Source organism: Danio rerio, chromosome 16, assembly GCF_052040795.2.
Source record: "Danio rerio strain M-AB ecotype USA chromosome 16, GRCz13ab, whole genome shotgun sequence".
Taxonomy (NCBI): domain Eukaryota; kingdom Metazoa; phylum Chordata; class Actinopteri; order Cypriniformes; family Danionidae; genus Danio; species Danio rerio.
Window position 1 is genome coordinate 43,742,140 of NC_141036.1, and position 13,764 is coordinate 43,755,903.

Here is a 13,764-nt window from a genome sequence, read left to right on the forward strand (position 1 = left end):
TAAGCTCATTTTATGTGTTCTAGAGAAAAATTTATGAAATTTCTGAATATTTAAAAACAAATTTGAATAAATGTTTTCAGTTTTCTTTTTTTAACTAACACTCACTGCATTTTAGCAGTAAAAAGCTATGATACAGATTATTGAGCTGAATCTTAGCTACAAAATTAAATCGCAAATCAAATCACAATCCCAACATCTCTCAAAAAAATTGCAATTAGATATTTTTCCCAAATCACACAGGTCTAACTGAAAATGTACGAATTCATACGAATTAGCCACTACACTGACAAAGCGTAAAATAGTTATGTGTCCTCATGAGATCAGGCTGGATTTTCTGTTATCTGCTGAACACAAAAGAAGATATTATGAAAAATCATTGGTTAACAATTGATATCCATAGTAGGAATAACTACTATGCAAATCAATGATTAACAGTTTTCAGCGTCCTACAAAAAATCTTCTTTTGCGTTCAGTTAAAGAAAATCATCTCAAACAGGTTTAGTAGAAGTTAGAAGACTAAGTAAATGATTTTTGGGTGATATTTTCCTTTAAATGCTGTGGGATAACGTAGCAAAATCATGGATTCATATTTCACTTTGTTATACCAAAACAAATTACAGCCAAAATCATAGCTGCATCCTTTTAATTTGCTTGTTTTCCCACAAGCCGTGTCAAAATAGCACGCACAAAAGGCATATCAGAACACATATAAGTACCAGGTGGAAGCACGTCTCAGCTGACCACTTGTGATCAGATCACTGAAAACACATGTTTATACCAAGTGGAAACAGGGCCTAGATGTAGGTCTGTGCACCACAGTAAGTCTGACCTGAACAGAAAAATATCAAGAGGACACAGTCACCAAAAAATTCAGATCCAAACAGTTGATTGTTTACTCTCCCTCATGTTATTATACATTTGCATGACTTTTCCCTGCTCTGTGGAACACAAAGGAGTTTTTTTATTTAGTTAGAAAGTTCAAACTGCAGTTTTTCATACAGTAAAGATGAATGAGTCACATGAACTACTTTTATGATCTTAATGGAATGTTTTTTTTTCTTTTTTTTTGTAGGTTGACAGTTCCTTCTTACCATCTATTTTCATACATATCAAAAGACATGATTGTAAGTAATCTTTTTTATGTGTTGCTCCTTTGAGGAACAACTAAGGGAACTTGTGATTCCATTATTGGAACTATTTGCCAATGCCATAAATTCCTATATGTCACATTCAGAATATGATTAATCATTCATCAATATAATCACTGTTATATTTTTCTTCTGCGTATGTTATGAATGCATAAACACCTTGTTTTTTGACTTGGTTAACATGCTTTGACTTGGATCATACTGGATACTTGTGCATTGTTAAATAATATTAAGTAAAGGGGTGGTCCAGAGTGTATTTTTAAGGCTTGATTTTGTTTATAAGATGCATAGCAATGTGTGATCATGGTTCACTTGTAAAAAAAAAATCACATGATTTTTTCATATATCTTATTTTTATTATATACAGCTACTCAGCTCACATGAAAGCGACTGACATATTTACTTGTTCCTCTGTAAGGCCCGCCCTCAAGAGGCTCTGATTGATCAGCTAACATAATGTGAATCACGGATCAGTTCCACATCACCAGGAAAAGCGTCACGCCTCCATAAGCACATGCTTTTGCGCTGTGTAAATACTGTCAGTCAGTTTAGCCGTTAGCCAAATCTGTTTGGGCCTGAATCAGACAGAAAATGAAAAGGACACAGCTAAAGCTCACTCCTGCTATCTAAAATAACATCTGACAAGTGTCTTTTATTAGTAATAAGCATGTGTAAGTAATATAAAAGTTCACATATCTTTTGCGAGTTCGTTATTTGGGATGTAGACTGCAGGGAAAGCAGCCACATAGAGAGACACTGCAGCGCTGCTGAAGATTGTGGGTGTTTACAGCGGTTTGATGGATAAATATGAATTTGTAGCTAAATTGTTAGTGGTGCCAAACAGCATTTCCCGTTGTTTACATCCTTGCTACAACATGCCGTAACGCTAGACACTGTGCATGTAATAGATCAATTTTAACATATAAAAATACTCACAGGTTGTGGCTCACAATCCACATCTTCTGCTATTATGATTGGAGCTGCTCCTTTGAAAAGTTTTTAAACTAATACAGCACTGAACTGGGAGAGATTCTGGAAGCTGTCCTTTGTCAAATGCTAGCTATATATTTTATAATTATCTGGAAGATAATTAAAATTAAACTGTAAGCACATCTCTCTTTGTGTTGTGTCCTTTGGAAGCCCAAATACAGAAACAGAAGAAGCTCTGTGGAAATAGCAGTGTTTAGACGGCATTTTAGCTTTCTCTGCTGTAACATTACATCACTTCTGGCCACGCCCTTTTGCTATGCGAGGTGTATGCGCGTGGTGAATGTGTGTAACCTGAAGCTTTTGTCATCTCACTAACCCGGATGTATTTTTTGTAGTCCCCAAACTTCATTCGCTGTAGGCTTTGCCAAGCTAACTCTGTAGAAGCTAATGTCTCCCTTAGCATTGAACTTTAAGCATCTTACATTCAGAGATGTTGTTTATCTTCACACCGCTACATTACACATCACCTAAAGTTTAAAATATGATATCATAGCGGAACACCCCCTTTAAGTAAGTCTATCTGCATATACTGAATATTATCAACAAACATTTTATGGTCACACTTTACAATAATATCCGTTAGGTAATATCTTTACTAACATTTAATAAGAATGAACAATACTTTTACAGTATTTATTAATCATAGTTCAACATGTACAAATTTATTATTAAAATCCAAAGTTTTAGTTAATGCACTGAGTTAACAAGAACAAGCAATGAATGACTTTATTTTCAGAACTAAGGGTAAGAAATAAGAATAAAAACTGTAACAAATAAATGTGTTGTTTGTTAATTGTTCGTGTTAATAAATAAATCACCAAACTCATGGAACCTTATTGTAAAGTGTTACCTTTATTGTTATTATTAATTATGTTCTGTATAGTTTGAATGTGAAACCTGTTCAGTTTGAGAGAATCATTTCTAAATAATACTTGATTTCTTTTAATGCTCTGAGGTCAGTCAAAGCCATGCTGTTTCATAATGTTTAAAGTAGCATGGATCGAATTTCCATTTTTGTTTGTGGTTTTCTGGGAGCATGTCACACAACCTATCCATGCCTTTAGGCAACTGAAGACACATTACTCGCTTTTCAACACACATATTGAAAGTGGTAACGAATATCACTGGAAGACTGAGCCAAAAGCAGCATCCCATCAATCAAATGATGATAACGTGGAGAAAAGCAACAGCAATAAATAAAAAATGTCTAAAACGAACCTCTTTTTCAGAAATGAAGAGTTGGTCTCCTTTCAATATAACAAATCGGTTTTTCCAAATTTCCCTGAAAATTCCTTTGCCACAGAACTTGCGGATCCAGCCAGTTTTGTCGGGCTGCACAGGCTGTTGATTGGCATCCTGAGGGCCCTAGAAAGAGAAAATACAGACATGCCAATGAGACTTCACCTTAGCAGTGAGTTATGATGTAATTGTATGTTTCCAAGCATTTTTTGGGTCTATGATGCTCAATATGCAGCTTGAAAAGGCTGTTGACTAGGTTTGATACATAATCTCTAAAATAGGGGGAGCCTCTCTTAAAGACAATATCTTTGTCATGTAGATCATATCACATTCCTGCTGCCTAGTCAGATTTCTCACACAGGACAAACACTACACACATCAGTGTTTCCTCAGGGGTTTGTTTATTACCAGGGTTGAGATCTTGCAGTCTGAGTGTGATAAGCTAAAAGGCTGTGTACATAGAAAATAGTGAAAAAAAAGACCAAAATTTCTTTCTGATAAGCCTTTATTGTGTAAAAGACATTTAACTGCTCATTTATATGCATGTAATTCTGCACGTACGCACTTTTCGGCTGCTGGAAATTTATTGAAGGTGCCATTTATTATGCTTTTAGCCATTTAGGACAGTAATTTAATCATCTCATTAATAGTGCATGTTAATAGTGCAGTTTGTCGTAGTAGAGGATTAGCATTTTCAAACCATGGGTTCCCTTGGGAATTTCCCTTTGGTTTTTAGAACGAATGTTTTAAATGAATTAATCATTCATATTTGTTTAGGTGGGGTAGCGTTTAGTTTTTATATATCAATGCATGTTTTTTTACTATAGCAAAATGCCTGTCTTACACAGATCTCTGTAATATTGCCCTGATGATGACAGCTTCAGTTGTTTCCTGAATATAGTAAGATCAGTATAGTAAGATCACTTTAGTCAAGTAAATGAGCTGAGTTTAACATACAGTATAACCAATGTAAACCTATATTAGCAACATTAAAAGTCTGAAACGTGTAGGAAAAAACGTATTTATTAAATCTATGTGAAATCTTCCATATATTTAAAATGTCATATAATATATTTTAAACCCAAGTAAAATATTTTAAAAAACCAACTCTTTCAGAAAAAATCGTACAGAGCCAATCTGGATTAAATCAATGCAGCTTTTGTGAGCAGATGAGACTTTTAACAAATCTTAATGCTTCTTAACTTTTGACCAGAGCTTTATACATAATAAACAGCATACTAAATAACCTAAAATTAATATCTTTATTATGCCTTTCTTACACAGATTACTGTAATATTGTCCTCTAGATGACAGCTTCAGTTGGTTCCTGACTATGATCAGTTTCAAATTTAAGTTTCAGTTTCTAACCTTAATTTTTCCAAACGTTTGACCAGTAGCGTATATGATCAAAATTATACAGTAAATAAGCTGCGTTTACCATATAACCAATGTAAAACTATATTAGCAACATTTAAAGGCTAAAATGTGTAATTAAAAATGAATTTATTAAATCTGAGTGAAATTTTCCATAGATTTAAAATGCTAGTTAATATCTTTTAAATCTAAGTAAAACATATTAAAAACCAACTTTGTCAGAAATAATCGTAAACAGCAGTTCTGTATTACATAACTGCACCTTTTGTGAGCAGAAAATGCTTTTAACAAATCGTAATGCTTCCAAAGTTTTGACCAGCGATTTATACATAATAAACAGCATACTAAATAATCCAAATTAATATCTATATTTACTAACTTGGTAGGCTGCTAAATACAACCAGTGTATAACTATATTTTAGATTTGTATATTTAAAAACAAATGGGCCAGTTTTTACATTTTTTTCAATTCTTTAAAGTTTTTCAATTCTTTTTGGTTTTTAATATGGATGTGTTCAATTAATATATATATGTATGTATGTGTGTGTGTATATTTTTTAACAGTATATATATATATGATAAAAAAAATATAAAAAAAAAAAAAAAATATATATATATATATATATATATATATATATATATATATATATATATATATATATACTAAATAAGCTGAATTTAACATATAATCAATGTAAAACTATATTAGCAACATTTAAAGTCTCACATGTTCAGTTAAAAATGAATTTATTAAATCTATGTGAAATCTTCCATACATTTAAAATGCAACTTAATATAATTTAGACTCAAGTAAAATATTTTAAAAACCAACTCTTGCAGAAATAGTCTTAAAGAGCCATTCTGGATTACATAAATGCAGCTTTTGTGAGCAGAAGAGGCTTCTAACAAATCTTAATGCTTCTTAACTTTTGACCAGAGCTTTATACATAATAAACAGCACACTTAAAACCCAAATGTAAAATCTAGATTCTAGTAGTAGGCTGCTACACACAACCAGTGTTTATATAACTAACAGTTATATATTGTTAAATTCAAAATACGCAGACAAGTAGGCCAGATTTTATTTTGGTTATTATTATTGTTAATAATATAATTGTGTTATCATTATTCCCATTTGACACATTAACTGTAGTTTAACAACTCATACTCAGTTTAATAGAATAACGTCAGCATTGCTCTTCCGCTATTCAGTCAACTAACATTACAGTGCGAGAGGATATCGACTTTTACATTTGCAACTACAACAAAAAATTACGTTTTTTTGGCAAATGTAATTGTAAAACGTTGCTAAAGATAGTTTTAGTATAGTGAAGCAGTATGCATGCTCTGCAGTGGTTCATATACTAGTGCACAAAGGCTCGCGGCGCTCCTCACTGACAATAGAGGGGACTCGGTGTCTTTCTCACCCGCTTTGACGAACTGTTCTTCTTCATGGCTCAATGAAACACCGCTTCCCGACTCTCTCCCTCCACGAACAATCCAGATACAAAAGAATCCACTGAAAATCCTACACCCGAAAAAGCCACACTCAAAGAAAAGCGCTTTGTTAAATGAGAGTCGCTCCCCGGTTGTTTCTTTACGCCTCCTCCGGTGAATTTACTCCCATTCAGCGTCCACCGCGCCGGTCACCACTTGCTGGTTATTTCGGACAGACCTCAGAAATGTGCTGGTGAGTGTGTGTTAGTGGCATCCTCGTGCGTTGTTGATCCTCTGCCGTCACGCGTGGAGTTCTGGTTGTAGTTGTGTGAGCTGAGAACTTGAGGATGTGTGGTCCCTCTCTTTGTCCTCCACAGCTCCACCTATGGACACCACAATGATGTCACTGGAAAGACAGAGGGGGGATTTGCTGTACTGAAGGGAATGTGCGAAGTTTTTTTTACAGCCATTTAAGCTTACTTGTTTATTAGCTATTAATGACAGACATGATAATTATTACATACAAACATTGCATAATAATTATTATTATATGCGTGTGTCTGTTTATGCATTATTTATGTAGCATATTAATACACGCATGCATATGTCCGAGAAAATTATTAAATAGATAAACTGTAATAAATACTTTAAAATACTGTAATAAATACTGTATAGGCCTATTTTAGTTTTTACTTCAGTTGAGTGAACCGTAGTGTGTAGTAATACAGAAGGATGACGAGGCTGTACTAGTGCTGTTAATTACAGAATATTGCATGGCTTTCAGACAATCATATTCAAGAACCAGACAGAACTGTTGTATAATTATATAGATAGATAGATAGATAGATAGATAGATAGATAGATAGATAGATAGATAGATAGATAGATAGATAGATAGATAGATAGATAGATAGATAGATAGATAGATAGATAGATAGATAGATAGACAGACAGACAGACAGACACATACACACACACACATACATACATACATACATACATACATACAAATTTAACATAAAACATTTAAGTTGTCCCCAAAAGAACCTCCAGAATTGTTTTGTTTCAGCTCTTTTTAAATAGTTATTATGAGCAAGCAGCAAATGTAATTATTTGAGTGTGTTTATACATGTTATATCTAAAAACGCAGGGGGAAAAAAAGTTTGATTTTGGACTAATCGCAATTAATCTTTGCCCACCACTAAAAATACTTTATTTTATATTAAATGATGTAGTTTTTTCAAACCATAGAGTAAAGTGTATTATAATGTATATTAAAGTGGACTGATAAATAGTAAAAAATACTGTATAGGCCTACTTTAGTTTTTACTACAGTTGATTAAACCATGGTTGATAAAACAGTTAATAAAAGCCAATGTTTTGTATAAAACTACAGTATTGGGTTATATTGCTATATTATAGGGTTATATAGCCCTATGTAATATGTGTGTGTGTTTATATATTTTCGTCACTATAAAAGTTAAATTACAGAGCCTACACACAGGAGTAAAAAAAAATGCAAATTTAGAAGAAAATATCAAATGGCTTTTAGAGGTTTTTGCATCTAAACTATACTGTATGTGTGTGTATATATATGTGTGTGTATGTATATATATATATATATATATATATATATATATATATATATATATATATATATATATATATATATATATATATACATACATACAACGCTCAGTTGGCCTTTCTGTTTGGAGTTTACATGTTCTCCCTGCGATAGCGTGGGTTTCCTCCGGGTGCTCCGGTTTCCCCCACAGTCCTAAAGCATGCGGTACAGGTGAATTGGGTTGGCTAAATTGTCCGTAGTGTATGAGTGTGTGTGTGGATGTTTCCCAGAGATGGGTTGCTGCTGGAAGGGAATCCGCTGCGTAAAAACTTGCTTAATAAGTTGGCGGTTCATTCCGCTGTGGCGACCCCAGATTAATAAAGGTACTAAGCAGACAAGAAAAAAATGAATGAAGGAATGAATATATCTGTATACAACAATACAATCAACACAACAAATTAATTCAAGTAATTTACTATAGTATGGCTCAAAAACTATAGTATTTCCTATAAATTACTGTGGTATTTTTTCATATGGGTAGTCCGATATGTGAGTTTAATTGTTGCATTTATTTTTCAGTAAGCGCACATGCACTGTAGAGAGTATTCTGGGTTATGTAAGGTAACTGCATGGGTTGGTTAGGGGTGGGTTGAGGATTAATTCCTAGTTATTTGTAATTACTATAAGCGCATAACTACATGCAGAACAGGACTGTAAAATACAGTGCTACCAATATTAGCATTAAATAGTGGTGATAACATGTACTTATAAAGTATTATACTAAGTACTAATCAGTATGTCAAAATTTCATTTAATTATTTTATTAGGGCGCAATATTTTCCTGCTGGATTTGTTATAAATCGATATTGGGAAAATGGACAAGACAATGTGGGTTATAAATAGAAACAAAATGTATATTTTATTTCTTTTTAAATTGTCAATCAGTGAAATAGATTCCAAACAGTATATTAAGCATCTAATGTGTAGTGTAGACCACATACTGTTGTAAAATTTAAAACAACTAGTTTAATGGTTTTTAAGTAAGAAGGACTATTTAATTTGACTGAATCAACTTACTGCAATAGTTTTGACAGCCTTTGTAATGGTCAGATAAAAGTAGCCTCCAAATGAATTAACTGCAGTGTAATATCATTTATATTACACATTCATACACTTGTTTTATGTGCATATATTTTGTTTTTTTAAAGCCTTTTGGATATAAAGTAATGAAATAAGCAATTACGGCCTTATTCACGCTTACATCAATAGGGTAAATTAAATTTATTGTTATTTTATACTTTTTTATTTTTATTACTTACTTTTTATATGCGAATAAAACAACAGGTAAGTTCATTTAAAGGAAGTTCATATAGAAATGGAAATTTTACTCTGCATTGATTTTCACAAATGGCTCCAAACCTTGTAAGTAGTTAAAGTTAAAAGTTTAAATAGTTTTAAAAGTCATGAATATCATTTAATACATCTGATTCAACTTTAGTACATTAGATTTCAATTGACAGTTCTGATGATTTTAATAATCAGGTCAGATAGAAAAAGCCACTTTGACAAATGTAATATTTATTTTACCTAATAATATTAGTTTTACTATATAATAATACATGCATTATTTATTTCCACTATATATTCTTTATTTATCTATTAAAGGGAGTTCTAGTAGAAATTTAAATTTTACTCACCATTGATTTTCTCAAATGGCTCCAAACCTTTATGTGTTTCTTTTTTCTGTTGAACACAAAAGAAGATATTTTGAAGAATGTTGGAAACTGGTACCTATTGACATGCTTAGTTGAAAAGAAAAATCTATGTATAGCACAATGACCAACCATTTCTCACAATTCTTTAAAATAATGTTTTAAAAAAAGAAAGATTTGGAGCAAGTGTGTGAGTAAATGATGACAGATTTCTTAATGTTATATGAACTATAATTTTAATATATAATATATTATATGTTAGCTGGTAAATTGTGTGTTTTTTTATCTGCATATTATAAAGAACATTTTGCGGTTCCAACAACAGGCAGTGTGAATTGTTACACTATGTTAAAGGGATGTAACCCAGCAGCAACACAAACATGTCCACCTGTCGTCTTAAACCCATCACAGACCTTCTTAAGAGTTTATAAATAGTAATGTATACTGGGTTGATAAGCTTGCTGATGAAATGCCCCTATACCTTGTATATGCTCTTATAGTTTACTTCACTACTTTAAATAATGTTCTTGTTATTAAGCCAAGAGAGATAACTAGGTTACATGACAATACCTGGATTGATGCTGTTTATATATAATCGCAGATGCCAATATAAAGATGTAATGTGCACATGAACTGCTACTTACTCAATCGATTTGTGTTGGGACAACATAAAGGAATTAAGTTAACTCATTAGTTTTTTAACCAGTTAAACTCTGCTGCTATTTTGTGATTTCCGCCTGGATTTTGCCTACCCAAATTTAAAAGCTTCCCAAATCCAAATGCAGAGTTGTAAATGCAAAAAGTTGGTATCGTTTTAAAGAAAACCCTTTGAATTTTCGTAAAACACTATTGAAAGTGTTTAAAATATCTGTATATGTTGTCTGTGTTATAATAAACACCTAAAAAAACAAACGCTGTTGATGATACTTTTATTTTAGTATGTAGATACTTATAACTGAAATTAAATATTGAGTAGGGGCAGGGCTTTCCTTTCATTCCCTTATAGCAAATTATTGGTAAAAGGAGTGTGGTTAAGAATATTGTGGCTGAAGCTGTCAAAGTTATGTCAGCAGAGAAAAATAGCCACTTCAAATTCAGAAGCAAATAGTCAGATTTTGATTGAAGATTACCAAAACAAACTGTAACATAAGGGACAAGGACATCGGAGGTGAAGATCCACGTGTGGTAGAGAGTAGTCAGGCAGGCAGCAATCAAAACAGGTATAAAGTGGAGCATATAGACCAGGGGTGTCCAAACTCAGTCCTGAAGGGCCGATGTCCAGTAGATTTTAGCTCCAACTTGCCTCAACACATCTGCAAAGATGTTTCTAGAAAGCCTAGTAAGAGCTTGATTAGCTAGCCCAGGCGTGTCTGATTGGGGTTGGAACTAAGCTTTGCAGGACACCGGCCCTCCAGGACCGAGTTTGGACATGCCTGATATAGACGATCCAAAGAACATGCTCAAAAGCAGGCAAGAGATCAGTGCAGGAGGCAAACAGGATAAACAATAAACAAAACACAGGAAGGCTAGACAAGAAATAACGCTTTGAAATGCTTACAGAAAACAAGACTCAGCAGTGTGTGTGTGTGTGTGTTTGTGTGTGTGTGTGTGTGTGTGTGTGTGTGTGTGTGTGTGTGTGTGTGTGTGTGTGTGTGTGTGTGTGTGTGTGTGTGTGTGTGTGCTTGAGAGGTGAATATATAGTCCAGATAATCAGTCCATCATGAGTTACCAGCTGTCTGTATCTGTCAGTGTTCGAATGACTGTCAGCTGTAGCAGGAGTGATTCTGGGATGTGTAGTTTATATAGTGGCAGAATTGTAGTCCTGATGATAATGCTTGTTTTCCCGCGATCTGCAACGCCTAGATCGCTGGTGATCGTGACACAAAAGGTTTTTTTTTTATGTTTATTTTTTTAAAGCTATAGATGATCTTCCATCCTTTGACTTGATGTGTTGTGACGGTGGTGCTCTGCGTGAGCTTTATGTAAATAATTTGGTTTTTGCTGCCATTTTTGTTTAATGTTTTTTCTGTTCTTTTTCTCCTTTTTTGTGAGTTCATTGTTTAGATCATGTATTAATAGTTCATAATATTGTTGTTAAAACCAAAAATATATTTTTTTACCCTCGTTTGGTCCTTTTCTTTCTTTTTTTCTTTTTTCATTCTTCTTTCCTTCATTCCATTATTCCTTCCTTCTTTCATTCATTCCTTCCTTTCTTTTATTCTTCATTCTTTCCTTCATTCATTCATTCCTTTCTTTATTTCCTTCTTTCCTTCATTTGTTTCTTCCTTCTTTCCTTCATTCATTCTTTTCTTCTTTCCTTTAATCCTTCCTTTCTTCCTTCTTTCCTTCATCCGTTACTTCTTTCATTCATTCATTCCTTCATTCATTCTTTCCTTAATTATTTCCTTAGTGTTTTCCTTCCTTTCTTCCTACCTTCCTTCCTTCATTTAATTTTCTTTCTTTCTTTCTTTCTTTCTTTCTTCATTTGTTTGTTCATTCATTCCTTCCTTTTTTCCTTCTTTCCTTTCTTTCTTTCTTTCTTTCTTTTTTCTTAATTTGTTCATTCGTTCATTTATTCCTTTCTTCCTTCTTTTCTTTCTTTTTTTCTTTCTTTTTTTCTTTCTTTCTTTCTTTCTTTCTTTCTTTCTTTCTTTCTTTCTTTCTTTCTTTCTTTCTTTCTTTCTTTTTTTTCTTTCTTTCTTTCTTTCTTTCTTCCTTCATTCCTTCCTATTTATTTATTTATTTCTTCTTTTTATATATACATATAACATTACATCTTAACTTCTTTCTTTCCTTCTTTATTTCTATCTTTTTTTCTTTCTTTTCATAGTTGTTTTTACAGTGAAGGCATAGAAGAAACTTCCCCAAAGAACTTTTTTCTATCCTTTTTTTTTTCAATCATTCTTAAAATTAAAGAGGTTAACACTTTATCTTGATGGTCCATTTGAGTATCAGAAGACTGTCTGCTTAATATCTGTTGACATTGCTCCTTCAACTGACTCCAAGAAACTTTGCAAGTACATGTCAACTTACACTAACCCCAACCCCAACCCTAACAGTCTATTTATAATCTAATGAGAGTTAGTTAGCATGTAGATGCAATGTAACTTTAATTCAACAAACAGATCATTAAAATAAAGTGTGACTGCTTTATTGGCATTGATAGTTCTACAAGGAATCTTTAACATGACAGGACCTTGTCATTCCATAGTGCAGGCATTTATGTGAAATAGTATTCTAATCCTTGCATGCATAAATACCCATGTTTTATTTAATGCTGGTCATAATAAACCCAGGTAATCATACAGTGGCATCATTGTAATGACACACGCTAATCCAGCACTGAAGGGGAATTAAGCAGTGGTGCTGTCCCAGTTTAAATTGAGCTCTTGCGCAATCAGAGCGGAAATCAGCTTACAGAGTGGCCTTTCGTAAGGCTTTCAACTGCTGCAGAAAAAAAGAGAAAAAATAAACAGCCTCGAGGCTTGAGGTCTCTCTTCTCGTCAAGTTAAAGTGACTGTGTGAAATTTTGGAATCATAATAATCTCTGTCATAAGATGAATATGTTGTTATTTATATTATACATAAACGGTTGATGAACTCATTCAGACCATCTTATAAAATGCTCAGGCTTCTTTTAGTGTGAACGAAAGGTTAGCCGTATAGAGACCACTCTGGGTTAGAAAGTGTTGAGTTATCAGCAGTCGGTCAAACTGTGGTCTGTAGTTATGACCTTCTTGAAGACTCGGTGTAAGGTGTTCTAGTTCCGCACTATTGAGTGGCAGGATTATAAAACATTTTGTGATTTGATTGGATCCTGTGTGCTCAGATTCACAGCAGATTCAGGTCAATGTTTTGTGGTACAAAGTGATTGAAACACTTGTAATGACATTTCAGATACAAGATAAAGTGAAATACATCAAATTGCATGGGAATGTTTTTGGAAATATCAGGATTGAACACATATAATGTCAGAAATTTATGACATATCCTTCTTATATCCTTCTTATATGTGAATGTATTAAAACTGTATTCATAAACACCTTACAGTAAGGTTCCATTGAAGTACATTAGTTAACAAACTTACAATGAAAAATAACATTTGTTAATGTACTTTTAATAAAGGATTACAAAACACCAACAGTCTTATAAATGTCCCACATTGCTAAAAACACTGATAGGACACATATTTTTTACAAAAAAGTGCAAAAATTAGTTGTTTTTGTATTATTTCAAGAAAATTCGTTCTTTCGGTTTAAAAAGAAATTTGGAAGCTGCGTCACAGCAATTAGATGCT

General features: G+C 33.0%; 1 protein-coding gene across 2 annotated transcripts in view; it reads right to left on the reverse strand.

Annotated features, from left to right (window-relative positions):
- Positions 1 to 6,504, reverse strand: part of plekho1b (pleckstrin homology domain containing O1b) — a 49,840-nt gene extending 43,336 nt beyond the window's left edge. Inside the window, 2 exon segments of one of the 2 annotated variants that reach the window (NM_001326535.1) lie at positions 3,357 to 3,503; positions 6,179 to 6,494. In NM_001326535.1, coding sequence (NP_001313464.1) covers positions 3,357 to 3,503; positions 6,179 to 6,205 — 174 coding nt within the window. In that variant the 5' untranslated portion in view covers positions 6,206 to 6,494. 2 annotated transcript variants of the gene reach the window in all.
- Positions 6,505 to 13,764: the final 7,260 nt, after the last annotated feature.